The 14,144-nt window shown below is 47.1% G+C and overlaps 1 protein-coding gene across 2 annotated transcripts in view; it reads right to left on the bottom strand.

The window, feature by feature from the left end:
• Nucleotides 1-14,144, bottom strand: part of LOC123242802 (high density lipoprotein binding protein) — a 97,521-nt gene that overhangs the window by 17,388 nt on the left and 65,989 nt on the right. The window contains exons 7-19 of one of the 2 annotated variants that reach the window (XM_044670894.1): nt 12,705-12,920; nt 11,875-12,081; nt 11,671-11,778; nt 9,756-9,860; nt 7,518-7,596; nt 5,907-6,046; nt 4,757-4,861; nt 4,425-4,538; nt 3,551-3,637; nt 3,309-3,440; nt 2,456-2,674; nt 1,051-1,272; nt 329-547 (exon numbers count right to left, since the gene is read on the bottom strand). In XM_044670894.1, coding sequence (XP_044526829.1) covers nt 329-547; nt 1,051-1,272; nt 2,456-2,674; nt 3,309-3,440; nt 3,551-3,637; nt 4,425-4,538; nt 4,757-4,861; nt 5,907-6,046; nt 7,518-7,596; nt 9,756-9,860; nt 11,671-11,778; nt 11,875-12,081; nt 12,705-12,920 — 1,953 coding nt within the window. The remainder of the gene's footprint in view (nt 1-328; nt 548-1,050; nt 1,273-2,455; nt 2,675-3,308; nt 3,441-3,550; nt 3,638-4,424; nt 4,539-4,756; nt 4,862-5,906; nt 6,047-7,517; nt 7,597-9,755; nt 9,861-11,670; nt 11,779-11,874; nt 12,082-12,704; nt 12,921-14,144) is intronic. The other variant, XM_044670895.1, reaches the window with a different exon arrangement.

Raw genomic sequence — 14,144 nt, 5'->3', positions numbered from 1 at the left:
GAGATTCTCAGCCCACTAAAATGTATCTTCTCTGTTTCTCATGTAATAATAGCATCCCTCCAGGTCTATGCCCAAACATCACGCAGGGCCCTGTCCTGCACCCTCTTTCTCTTCTAAAGGATCTCCTCAGCTCCCACAGCTGCAGCTCTCATCTCTGGGCAAAAGACTCCCAAACCTCCCTATGAACCCTTCATCTTTCTCCCTCCTAACCTCGAGGCCCACACCTAGATATACTCTGAACACATCTTTATCGTTCCCCCTAAACATCTCCCTCCTCAAAAACCCAACAATGTCTGTCTAAAACTCCCCCCGCCCCAAGAGTACATACCAAATCCTCAATGATTTCCTGGATCCTTTTCTTGGCTGCCTCCACACAATCTTTGGCTCCTTTGAGTGTAACTTTATCACTCTGCGTACCAGAACGGGGGAAGCTAACCATCACACCCCCATACTCTTCAGCAATCTCCCGTAAGACCTGGCCTCTTCGGATGACAAAATGGCGATGATGTCGAGGGTCCACCAGCATGCAGTCTTCTACCACGTTATCCTACAGAGAGGAAGTTAGGAAAAGGAAAGCTGGAGAATGAATCCTCACACTAGATCATGAAAGCAATGAGACCCTAGTGGAGCAGAGAACTGCTTAGAAATCTCATTTCCTTTCAAGGCCACTTCAAAGAAGTCACAGACTATCAGGCCATATGATGCCATCTCAAGTGGAAAAGTCTGTGTAAAGTGGCTTGCAAACTTCCAAGGGCTATATATAAATGCTAGTCACTATTATACGCACCTACTGAGGAAACAAAAGACATGGGGTTAGAGGTAAGGAGCAAAAGTAGGGATTACTCATGTCAAGATTATAAAAAAAAGGGTACCCAGAAAATGCATAGGTAAAGAGGGGCATGAGCCACACCAGGGCAGATCAAAGGCACAAGCACACAGGCAAGCCAGGACATCAACACTCCTCAGAGGAGGGGTCCAGGTTCCAGACCATCAGTTGAGCTGCTTCTGCCCTATGGGTAAAGGGGCCCAAAGGGGAGGCCAGAACCTTACCAGGTTTTTAATGAGAGTCTCTAGCTCCTTCTGAGCCTCTCTAACAGCTTCCTCCGTCCCAATGATAGTTATCAGCTCTTGATCCTTGTCCTCCGAAGTGGGGAAAATGATTCGGGCCCCGGTGTTGTCCCGAACCTTGCGGATATTCCCGCCCCCTTTGCCAATGAGGAATTTGTGATACTCAGGTTTGGCACGGAGATCCACGGTGTGACTCTTGGTTTGCTGCCAAACACAATTTCCACACGTGTTACATGTGCAAATCCCCACAGAGACAAGACCCTCAGACATAAAGGAATTTAGAGGAGCAAAGGCTATACTCAGCCTCCCACCTCTGACCCCACTAGGGGTCAGTTAGGCCTGGCAGCTTCGGGCTTCACTGGTAGAATGAGTCTATCAGAAATAGGACCACTTTTTCAACTCTCCTGCTAATTCCTAATGTAAAAAGCCCCACCTCCCTATCCCCAGCATCCCTCTGGCAGTGCAGTGCTGAGTTCTAAGGGGGCAGGAGAGTAAGCACAGAGGCAGCAAAGGGCAATGAGGCCTGCACTAGGCACACCATCATTTTTCCTTTCTGCTCTGCTTATCAGGTCCCTGCCCACCTCACCTTCCACCCCACATCCTGCACTGATGTATGCCAGGTCCTACTTCCTCCACAGCACCTAGGCATTAGGACCACCTGGCATAATCGGGGATCAAGTAAAAAAACCCAGGAAGCCCTGACTTCACTCAGAGCGGTGCAAAAGACAATAAATGAGAATAAGTCAGTCCTCAAAGTTCACTTGTCAGGATTCAGTTTCAAGAGACAATGAACTAGCTTTTGGTATCCTAAGAAGAGTGGGCAAGTCATGTGCCCATCTCACCAATCCAACCCCACCATCACCCCTGAGGCGGAGAAAAACAGGGTTGCAGGGGCTCGGGAGCTCAATGGAAAGGGGAAAACAACCAGGTCAACTCCATGTGTATTTTATGCAGGGGCTTGGGTGCCTATGAGAAGCAAAATGATTAATCTAAGAAGTGATCTGTCTACCTGCTGCTTTTAAGGCAATTCAGGGATCACAAAGCATTAAAGGTCTAGATTACAAAGTCTTAATTTATAAAGTGTTTCAAAAAGCTACACATTACAGGTTGAGATGATGCCCCAGACAGCAGCCTGTCCTACTGTCAACACAGCTCAAATCCTAACATAAGCACCTATTTTAAAACTACATGAGATTTCTAGACACCCCCCTGCTGCTCGTGTCCCACTCTTATATCAGATCACCATCAAAGGTTTAAGCAACCAATGCCCTGCCATGCAGAAAAGAACCCTAGAGAAAAGAGTGCTCAGATTTGCCATAAGCCACGGGCCCCCAGCCCCTGCTCGTCCCTCAATGAGCCTTGCTGGCACCTCCTCAGTGACACTCACCTTTTCTTCCGCCAGGTGTAGCAGTTGTCTTTTGGCTTTCTCCACGTCTGGGGCAGGGCCCCTGATGACCACGGTATCGATGCCCGAGCCTTCTGTGGGAAAGTGAATGTGCACCCCCCCACACTCCTCCATGATGGAACGGATCAAGCGGCCTTTGGTGCCAATGAGGGAGTTATGAAGCTTGGATGGAATGGACACCTCCACTTCTGTAATGTTGGCCTAAGTCCAAAACAAAGCAGGAAATTCATTCTTCTCTGAGACAAGAAAGTGCCAGAGGGAGGAGCAGCTTAAGGTCTATTGAACTCTTCAACTGCTATGCCCAAAAGGCTGAGTGTTAGGCATGGCCCTGGGGCCTGACACCCAGAGGTCCAGAAGCTTCAACCCCAGAAAATGCTAAGAAGGGAGAGGAATGAATGGTTGTTTACTTCAGCAGGAGAGGGAGACACAGAAATGGTGGCAGGAACCTAGGTAAGAGCCCCCGCTGTTCTCTCATGTTAGATCTAGTCTGGGGCCATTCCTGCCAGGGATCTAAGTGCGTCTCCAGGGTGGAGTAGACTGGACTCAAATCAATTCTTCCACTCTTAGAAACAGCATGCATCTTCATATCGTCTTGGTTTTAAAACTCCAAAGAAAATTTATAGCAAGAAAAATATTCCCCATCAAAAACAAACTGAATATTAAAGACTCAATTAAATACTATTATAAAACCAGTATGACCTCTAAAAGATCCAACCCTCCTCCCAAGCCCTTTCAATCTTACAGAACTACAACATGCTCTCTCCAAGAGAGAGCGCGGAGCTTTGCCCCGGCAGCACTGCCCTGGCCCCCGACACAACCATGTCTCCTCCATTACCAGGTCTTTCTGAATGGAAAGGATCCGGCTTCGAGCAACTTCACAATTGGCTCTCTTGCCTGTGATGACAATGGTCTCCGAGTTACTATTTTCTGCTGGCAGGTCAATCTTGGTGTTGCTTTCTTCACGGATCTACAAAGAAAGAGACCCCATGAAAGGCTGCCGGAGGTGAGTTCTCACTCCCCTCCCCTTCCCAAGACCTGAGCATGGCAGGAGCAGACAAGGGAGGGGGCCTTCATCACCTTTTTGATGTTTGCCCCTCCTTTTCCAATGATGTTCTTGTGGAATTGTTTGAAGATTGGAACAGAAATGGAATAGCTATTTTCAACCTAGGGAGAAGAAGAAAGCGTTAGGAGGCGGGAGACACCAGCTCCCTCAAATGAATGATTTCTGCTCCTGGGACTCTACTATCTGGTGAGAGGAGCCTGGGGAAGAGCTGGCTATCCCTGAAGGCTATGTAGGCCAGGACTGCCCATCTCCCAGAAGCATGGCCACTCACACCAAGTGGCACTCTCATGTGAAGGTCCTCAGACAGGCATAGAAAACCAGTCCTCCACAGTGGCGCAGGAGCGATGTAAACCACAAACAGGGCTGGAAGAGGCATGTGGCAACAATCCCTGGGCATTCCCTTTCTTGGGGCCATGAGCTCTACTCCCTCCCCACTTGGAAAGCTTAGGGCAGTGAACCTGTCAGCACCACCACTGAGCCCTGGCCTCTCTCTCTGCCTCCTGACCCTACTCAAAATGGTCAGCGTCCAAGGGAGGTAGAGGGCAGGTGATCTGACAGCCAGACAAAAATAAAAGGAAATCGACTTGATGATGAAGGGTCTACCCTCAAGTCCAGAGGCGCTGCCCCCGGATGCTTTCCTCATCACCGATGCCAGGGACTGACAACCACCTTTCCCCTCAGCTATACTGGTGGGGTCATTATCACATATTCCCTTTGGAGGAGCAAAGTGGCATCAATAGGAACAGTCTTAACTTTTCCAACTGCGCCAGGGCCTCACACACACTCATCACTAGGCCTGAATGTCACAGGACACTTTGGGAGTCTCAGAGCCCCCTTCCCCTGTTCCCGGGAGAGAAGAGACAGAAACCAGACAGAAACTAGACACACCAGCTCTGCCACCATCTTCTGCATGTATTTGGTGCATTTCTCCACCTCATTCTTGGGGCCTCTGAGTTGTACGATGTCACTTTTTTGGGCTGGGTCTGGAAAATTGATGATAACCTAGGAGAAATGATCCTGTCAGTTTGGTAGGGAGGCCCAGAGGACCACAAAGTAAGACAGAGGGCCCACTGCATTCCCCCCCCCCTCATTCCCCTCTTCTCCCTATCTAGGGGCTGTTCATCAGGGTCTCCAGGTCCCCTTAGTTTATAGAAACCACTGGGAGACTTCACGGCATTAAGAGCCACACCATTTCCAAATGGAACTCCATGAAATCTCACCTCTGGGAATTTATCACGAATTTCACGGATTCGTTCACCTTTCTGCCCAATGATTGTTCGATGAAATCTCTGCTCAATGATTAAGTCCTTGGTACGTTCATTTTCCTAGAAAAACAAACATAACTTAAGGTCACTGACAAACTGCCTCTATGGTATGGAGATTCTCAGGGCCACACCATCACTGATTCTTTAAATCACACAGATGAAAAGGACATCAACCATGAAAAGGCATCCTACAAATAGTTATTCTGCTTGAGGACTGGAAACAGCATTCAGAAAGTGGTGAGGACAGTCCTCTGTGGTTCCAGGAAAAGCGCCTTATGAAGAAATATAGATCAGCCCTTTCCACCAGGGTGAGGTGACTAGCACCAGAATGTAAAGAAAACTTGTATGTAAATGTAAAGAAAATCCTGAGGTAAAGCCCTACCTCTGCCGCTTCCCAGCTGTAGAAACAGCCTGGGCCAATCACTTCGTTTACTTCCCTAACACTGGGCTCCTGGAGTCACAGCTGTTCCCAAGAAGGAAAGAGAGCTGTGCGGCAACAAACTCACCCCAGCAGGTCCAAAATAAGAGCGCACTATCAGTTTCCACAATAGCTAACCAGGAGCTTCCCCCAAACCTAAGAAGCCACGCATAGGACTGAATCTGGTTGGTATTCTAGGCCCATCGGGCATGGCCACTACCTAAAAAGGTAGCTCCCTCTCACCTCCCAGGGACTTCTCCTCCTTTCTTCAAAAGAGCCCTCTCTTGTAACCACACAAACCCTCACAGTAGCCATGCCTAAAACAGATGCCAGGTCCAGTCCTAGTCCTCCACCTTTCTTTTAGGAAACTGATTTCATCCTAAGTCTCAAATCAATTTTTCTTTTTCTTTACAAAAGCTCCCGACATTCATGTTTCTGGAAAAGCAGTCTTAGCAAAGACACAGAAATTATTCATCTTTCAGAAGGATCTCCTTCTGAAACCTGTCCTTCTAAGTGCAAAATTTGGGAAGGTTACTTACTCCCTATAACCCCTCTGAGATACAGACAAATGGGGACTAATTATAAGTACGCCTCTCCTAAGGCTGGAAACTCCAATCACTGGGTTCCTTTAGGGAGGGAAGGTTGATAAGTCCAACAAGAAAGGGCACAAAAATTTTTTAGGCTCACCATGCGGGATGCAAGTTCCAGCAGCTCTTTCTTGGCCTGTTGGACACCCTGAGGGTCCCCCTCGATTCGGATCAAATTGCTTTTTTCATTATCAGGAGGGATTCTCACAGAGACCTTGTACTGATCTTTGATTCTATTTACTGCAGGGCAAACAAACAAACCACACCATCACTAAGAGAAATTATTATAATCCTTAGGGGTAAAACATTTACCAGATGATTCCACCATGTCCAACCCGAAGAGATGCCCTCAAGTGTCTGCTCTCCTTTCATGGGAGCAAATAAATGTGTAGTGTAAAGAAGAACTTCTAACATCCCCTTCAACTATGAGCTGCAGAAAGCTATCAGTTCTATTTCTCCTCTAGGTATGTCTGTGACAGAGGACAATATTTCAATAATCAGGTAGCACCAGCACCACCGAGAATCAAGCTTGAGCTTATACAAACAAATGACAGGCCAAGAAAGTTCCCATTTTCCCTTTATTCCTGTTGTCCTCTTCATTGATTATAACAACTGTGACTTCACGAAGGGCAACCAGTTAACAAGGTACCTCAGGTCAGGTGCATACTAACATCTTTAGAGATATCACTTTAAGTGTGAGGAAAAATGGCCAGATGCAAAGACAATGGATCACCATCCCCCTGTAGCAAATTTAGTACAACAACCATTCGTGATGTTAAGTTAGTTAAGCTGACCACCCTGGTGCAGGAGTAGAACTGGGTGAAGAAGGCTCCTTTACACGGAGATCAGAATTCAGCAATGTTTCTAAACTCAAGTGTCTAGGATCTCTCTCTCTCTGTCTCTGTCTCTCTTGTCTCTCTCTCTCTCAGGACACTGAGGAAAGCTTTGTTTGGGAGAGACAAATCCTGTCCCTCTCTTTGTTGCCCCTCAGGGCATTCCAAGTACTGTTGGAACAAAGGCTCTAGGAAAGAAGGCCTTCAGCAAGGAGCACAAACATTTGGCAGCACACACTCATGCTACAAGTAATATTCATGGAAGGCTCTATGCTCCAAATAACTCACAACTCACACCCCAAAACATGAAAACGGGGTTTCCTTTGTAATCCTAGGAACTTTTTTTTAACTGAGAAGGCCCCCCCCCCACCCCAGACTGACTGCCTAAGGGGTGCAGGACACACAAAGGGGATAAGAACTCCTGACGCAGAAAACCACTGGCCCTTTCCTCACAGGGAGAGAATACTTCCTTCAAGACAGTCCCAACTGTCAAAATTACAGGGAGACCAGGATCCCAGACAAGAAACAAGAGGATGCAGCTTCCATGAGCTAGCTGCCAGCATAAAGAGTTTGAGGGACCTTCCAGGTGGAATATTCAAAGAGCCAATAAGAACTTAGGAGGGCCATACAAACAGATCCCCACTCCTGTCATGGAGGCCACAGCTTAAGTTAAAGGAAGGCTAAAGAAGGCAATATCACAGGTGGCGTTGCTTGCCATTTTCTTACCTATCCATTAAAATCAATGCAAAGTTTGGGCTGCTGCACACTGTTATAAGAAGCCACTTCTGATGCCCTGCACACTTCAGGGAGACCTTAAGAAAACACATGGGATACTTGCTATGTCTCAAAGAAAACCAAGAGATGGAGAAACAACTCACTGTTGGCACCATTCTTTCCAATCAGATGTCTATGAAATTTGTGGTCAATGTTGATCTCAACATAATCCATCCGGTTAATCTGTGGGGCAGAAATACACATAATTAAATCTCATGAGTCTCTGACTTTGGGAACACTGACACAAGAACACTGAAAGCAGGAGCCAAATCTAGGTCCTGTGCAGTGCTTGTTTTGCTGCTTTCTCCTCAGCCACTCCCTCCTCTGCCTGTGACTCTTTGTCTACCATCTTGTTTCCCAGGCACAGTTGGAAGCAGCTCCTCTAGAACTCCCTTGCTGGCCACAGTTTCTCATGGCCTCCTCGAAGACATATCTCTCACAGTCTTAGCCACCTCGGTTTAAATGCTAGGTGAAGAAGATACTGGTTTTAACAACTACATGGTTAATAAGCAGCATAATCCCAAAACAAATCAGATCTGACCCAGTATTCCATGGTTAAGACTTTATCCACAAATGCTCACTAAAAAAAATATTTTTTTTTCAAGGGACCCCTCTATACAAAAACAAAAAACAATCCCCAGGAATATGAAAAAAAAAATACATGTAAAACAATCTATACACCCAACAATTGCAGTGCAGCCAAAAAAACTATAGTGTGTTACTAAAATGTTACAGTGTGGTACACAATGACTGATGTGCATCCACATGGCAATATGGTAACAACTTTTATCCAAGTAAGAATAAGGATATACCTCTGGATCCAAGAGGGCCTAATGATACTCAGTCCCCCCACCCCCCTTTTCAAGAAAGGAAAGAAAGCAAAGCCAGATCAATGAAGGAAAGCAGCAGCAATCACAAGCCAAAATCTCAATTTCCTTTTAGACAGAGTTACTAAATTAATAGACCCAGGGAAGTTTGTATATTTAACTTGAAGCTGTGCAAAGAAGGGGAGCAAAGCATCCCAGAGTTATACCTGTAGAAGATAAGTGAGGGAGGGATACAAACTAGAAGACAGAAGAGATGGGTAGATCTGACCCTGGTCTGATCAGTCTGACCCAAGAAGAGCTATCACTAGCAAGAACAATTCTTGAAGATGAACTATCTAGCACTTTTCTCATGGATTCAGATAAAGGCACATAAAATATTCTTAGCTTTTTGTGTGTGTGTCATTAGCAGATGACACAAAGCTGAGAAGAACCCACACACAGAAGGACAAAGTCAGAATTCAAAAAGATCTCAACCGGCTAAAACTCTGGGCAACATCTAATTTGATGAAGGTTGATAGGGGTGAATATGAAGTCTTGTGCTTGGATTCAAAGTGTAAAACGGGGAAAGCATGGCTAATTAACAATTTAAGTGAGAGATAACAATAATGGTGTATTTTGCTATAGTTAAAAAGCCAAAAGGCTATCATATTTTGTTCTGGAGAACACCTTATGTATGAGAAACTGGAGATGAAAGAATGGTGGGAGATTCCAAGTTCACACCATTTGTGGGGACTATACAAGGAGAACTAAGGATATGTGGCCCGGAAAAAAAAAAAAAAAAAGATGAGAGGTGGGAGGGGCATGAAACTTGTTCTAGGCACAACCAGGAGAATTGGATTCATGTGGTAAGAAGGGCAATTTTTTTGGCTTCATGGAAAAATTTCCCAGCAAATAAAGTCATCCCAAACTAAAATGGGCTGCCATGGTCAATTACAGGGTTGCTCTTTACAGTGTTTCAAGCAAAGGTTAGAAGACCATTAGCTAGAAATGTTGTACAGGAATTATTCAAGTATGAGTTGAAAACACGTTGTACCTGGTGATTCTATAAGGACCCTGTGAGAGAGGCAACACTGCTGCTCCTATTGAATATTTCAAGATAAAAGCAATGTCTATAGAATCAGGACCATATTACATACCATTTGGAAGGGGGAAAGAAAGGATGAGGGAAAAGGAAAAAAACAGATAAGTACAATTTCAATTAAATCAAGCTGGTGAAGGAGATACAGGTAACAGCTTTCTTTTCTTTTTTTTGCAGGACAGAGGATGGTGTATTTATTAATCCTTTTGTTCCTTAATGTCAAAGCAAAGAGCTTGTGAAAGATTTTTGGCTGGATAATCTATTTTTATTTAATTACTTGGTTTCAGGGACAGTTCGGTAGATTGCTTCAAATGCACTGGTTTACCTAAACATCAAGGTAACATAGAGAGAAGGTTCAAAAAAAAGGCTCCACTCTTCTCTTCAGTCACAAGTCACTGAATCTGGGCCAATGACATTTCAGCTCTACAAAGACTTACCAGATCCTTGACCATGCTCTCAATCTGTTCTTGAGCCACATTCACATCCTCAGTGGGTCCTTCCAGTGTGATCTTATCCTCTCCTTCAGTGAATTCTATGTGAACCTGAAACCCCAAAAAATGAAAGCCAGTTCTGAATCCACAAAACAACTTTAACTAGAATCTTATCAAATAGCAAAAGAGGCTTCTGTGGTTCCCAGGCAACGAAGTGGGTGCCAGGTTGTAACTCTCCACTTCACTAAAACTGTGAATCATGAATTCATACACAGGGACAACAAACATGAATTACAGTGTGACAGCAGAGAGGCGTGGCAGTTCATCATCTAGCCAAATCACTCTTTCTCCAGGAAAAAGACACTGAGACCCCAAGGGGAAGTGCGGTCCTCCATTAGCCTGTAAGCTCCTTGGGGGCAGGGAATGTCTTGTTCCAATTTGTATTCCCAGCACTTAGCAAAATGCTCTGACATATAGAAGGCATTTAATAAATGGGTACTGAATTGAAAAGTGTCCAGTTCACCTTGGCAGTAAGGGGCCAGGAGAGGGAGAGACACCCAGATTTTCCAGCTGCAATCCTGCCCGCCACCCTTTTCTTTCTTTTACAATGCTAAGATAGAGGGGCAAAGGCTAGGCAAATAGGGTTAAGTGACTTGCCCAGGGTCACAAGCTAGGAAGAATCTAAGGTCAGATCTGAAAACAGGTCTCCTTCTAACTCCAGTTCTAGTACTCTATCCACTGTGCCACCTAGCTGCGGTGGCTCCCCTTTTCTTTAGCAATGCCACTTCCAAATTTCTCAGCCACTTGAAGGATGACCAATCCTTATAAGATGTGCAGGACAGCAAAAACCCACAGTAGGGATCCAGTCTGCCAAGAGCAAACAGTGGGAAGTAGCATTTGAGGTAGCTGAGTACACAGCCCTTAATTCACCTAACAATACTTTGATCATGGCACAAAATGGGCCAATACCAAGCACGAGCACCACAGCTAAATCCAAGGTCCATTGCTCTTATACACGGTGCATCACTCAGGAGCCTGGCGCAAGAAGCAATGCCAGACATTCTGCCCTGAAGAATCCCAGATGGAAGGGATTCTCATACCCATAACTTGCTAGGTGAGTGAACCCCTCTGGACCAGAAAGAAACCTCTTATTTCCTCAAATGATTTCTAAAATCAGATCCAAACCTCCTCAAAGGCAAGCTAACTGTGAGTGTCCCTGGCCTTGGGTGGACATAAAGAGGAAAAGTTTCTCCTAGTCATCCCGCCATCAAATTCAGAGGCCTAATCCAATCCTCAAAGCCACTTCCTCTGAATTAGTCCTGGAAAGGAAGCTCAGGCTCATCCTGGGACTAAATTCCTACAAAACCTACCTCTCCTTCATGGCATTGTTGCTCCTGAACTTCTTGGACTCCCTGGTCAAAGCCTTCAATGGCACCCTCAATGGCTTACCATCACACTTGTTAGAACACCCTGGCCAAGCCACAGGACTCTCCAGGAGGGCCACTGGCAAAAGGCAAGAACTTGCCAGGGGCAGCGAGAGGTATTCTTATAGTAAAGACTAGGAGTGCAAACCTGTGACCTGACTGACATGGCGACTCCCAGGTCAGGAGGGGGCCAATGACATGCCGGCGGAACCCAGGCACTGTGTGAGAGGCCCCTTGGTGGCTCTGAAGGCACTTGGCTCTCTGCCCACTATGCCCAAAGAAATGATACCTCAAAGGTACTATTAAGATCTGTGATTCCTGGCCCTGCTAAGTGGCCTGCCAGCCTTCCTTTGTGCACAAAGCCCAGAGCCCCTAAAGTTCACAGTGATAGGCGGGAGCCCTGCTCATCAGATGCCACCAAGAGCCTTCCTGGACACCCTCCACCCCTACCCACCAGGGAGCAGCATTTGGAGACACAGGTGAGCTCAACTGCCTACCTTTGGCATCTGCTGAGTGATTTTGGCCAGGTTCTGCCCTTTCTTGCCTATGATGAAACGGTGAAGCCAAGATGGAGCAGAGACAGAGGAAACTGTGAAACTGTTGGCCTGAGGAGAAAGATAAGAGGCAGCAGGTCAAGAGGCAGCAGGTCAAGTGTGAGCTCCCAGTTGTCAAAGGCAAGGCAAGGGGCCCACTGAGCTCACCTTGGCATAGACTTCAGTGAGCGCCTGCCCCAACTTCTCAGGCTCACCGCGCAGAATCACAGTCTCCGAGCTGCTGTCTGTAGGTGGGATCTCGACCGAGACTCCAGTTCTCTCCAGAATCTCCTGCAGGGAGTTGCCCTTGGGCCCGATGACGTACTTGTGCTGAGACTTCTTCACCTCCACAGCAATGGTGGTGGTCTTCTTTTTCTGGGGACAAACAGATTGCGAGGGGGAGAGGGGGAGAGACACATTGAGCAGGGGTCTGTGGCATCCACAGAGAAGAGTGGAGGCGACAGGATGAAGGACAGACCAACTGAGTCTACAACTTCCAGGAGGCCCCACTGCTTAGGGAATAAGCCTTAGGCTTGGGCTCCAGGACAGAGTCCCCAGAAACACTGACAAATGACAAATGGGCAGAGATAAGACACTTGCCCCAAACAGAGGCAACCAAATAAACAACAGCCCAATCCCACAGAAAGCCTGTGGATTTGTGTTTTCCCAAGGCTCTCTGAGGCCAGAGGGGCCCCTTCTAAGGTGAGCTGGACCCCAGGCCACCCAGGGTCTTTTGCAGGAAACAGAGAGAGGCTTCTCACTCCAATGGGAGAAAGCACAGCCCCTCACACCCAGTAGGTGCTCCCTAAAGGCTCCTTCCCTTTCCCAAGAGTTTAGACTCTATGTCTGGCCCTCATACACCCCCATCCTGCTGTTGGGTCATCAAAGAGAATGTTGTGGAGCAAACAAAGACAGATGTGCATTTGGGGACAGGGCCAGGGGCCAAAGAGCTTCAGAACCTCCCTCCCACTTGGTTGGCTGGAGCTGCCTCAACTCACCTTCTCCTCATAAATCTTCTTGATGCGGGCCACAGCCTGCGCCAGCTGCTCCTTCTCTCCGGTGAAGACAATCTCAGTGCGGTTCACACTGGGTGGTGGGATGTTGATTCTCGTGCCTGTCTCCTGCATGATCTCACCTACCAGCTTGTTATAGGGCCCCGCAATGAAAGGGTGGAACACCTTCTCCACATCAAGCCTCTCCACTGCGCGCTTGTCCTGGGGAGAACTCAGTAGTATGAGCCAGGTGCACGTGTGTGCTGTCTCCCATATGCAATCACCCATGTATATCTTGTCCCTCCTGCCTCAGAAGCACATTCACACACACTCAAAGCCCCCAACACTGCTGCAGCATCAATGTTTGTGTGTCTAGGTCATTGACCAAACTGATGGCAGACCGATTGCTTTTCCCCTCCCCATAGCCTCAGCCCATTCATAACAAAAATTAGGCACTGAAGAAGCGAAGACGAAAGTTGGGAACCGATGCCCACTCCCCCACACCCCAGCCCTCCACCCCAAGGTCCTCCTCCATCATGCCCAAGACTCTTGAAGTTTGCCAGGCACTCTGCAGGAGAAGGAGGCCCCAGCCCTCAGAGACCCAAGCTCTAGAAGGCCATCCCATCACACTAGTGGGCGGTACATTGGGAGGAGGAGTCACTATAGGAGGACACGATCTGGAGCAGAGCATTCATCTGGGGCCACTTCTGTCCCCCAAAAAGAACAGGACAAGGTAGAGAGCCTCCACACCATGCACAAAACAGGAGATATTAAGGAGCAAACTGTCCAGAACTTCTGAACCTGGGAAATGAAATGCCAACTGAAAGAATTCAAAGGTGGCTCCAGACAAGAAGGCCCAAGGTTGCAAACTCCAACTCGTACGGCGCTGAAATTCCACAACTCAATTCAGAAACAATGATTTCTATAAGCCGGCAAGAGAAAGAGTTTCAAATAGAAGGGAAGGTCAAACACCACTGATTTCTTCTGCACCCCACCAGAAAGCCAGGATCGAACATAATCATGTATTCTGAAGAGAATTGGCATTCGAGGTGTAGCCCAAGGTGATGCCCTCCAAATTGACGCTTAATCATGAATGAGAGATGGATGTCAATAGTCAAGGTACTCAGAACACCCTGGCGGAAGAAAACCAGATCTGAAGAAATAACTGACTCCAACCCCCCAGACAACAGAAAAGGAGGAGGCGTGAAAGAAAGGAGCCTGGCAATAGAGGGACAATAGGTCAGTACAGAGTATCCCTGTAAACGCCCACAAGGAGGCAGGAGTGAAGGGCTAAGTCAAGTGGACAAAACCTAGCAAAGCCCTGGCTACAGGTGAATCAAAATGAAAGGGTGCAAGCAGGAAAGGGGCAACGGGAGTAGAAGGATGATGTGCTGGGGCCCAAGTGAAGGTTAGCAACAAGGGCAAAGTAGCCCCTGTGACCTCAGA

The sequence above is a fragment of the Gracilinanus agilis genome, chromosome 3 (assembly GCF_016433145.1).
Source record: "Gracilinanus agilis isolate LMUSP501 chromosome 3, AgileGrace, whole genome shotgun sequence".
NCBI lineage: Eukaryota > Metazoa > Chordata > Mammalia > Didelphimorphia > Didelphidae > Gracilinanus > Gracilinanus agilis.
Note: the sequence above shows the minus strand (reverse complement) of the source record. Positions and strands in the feature narration are given on the sequence as shown.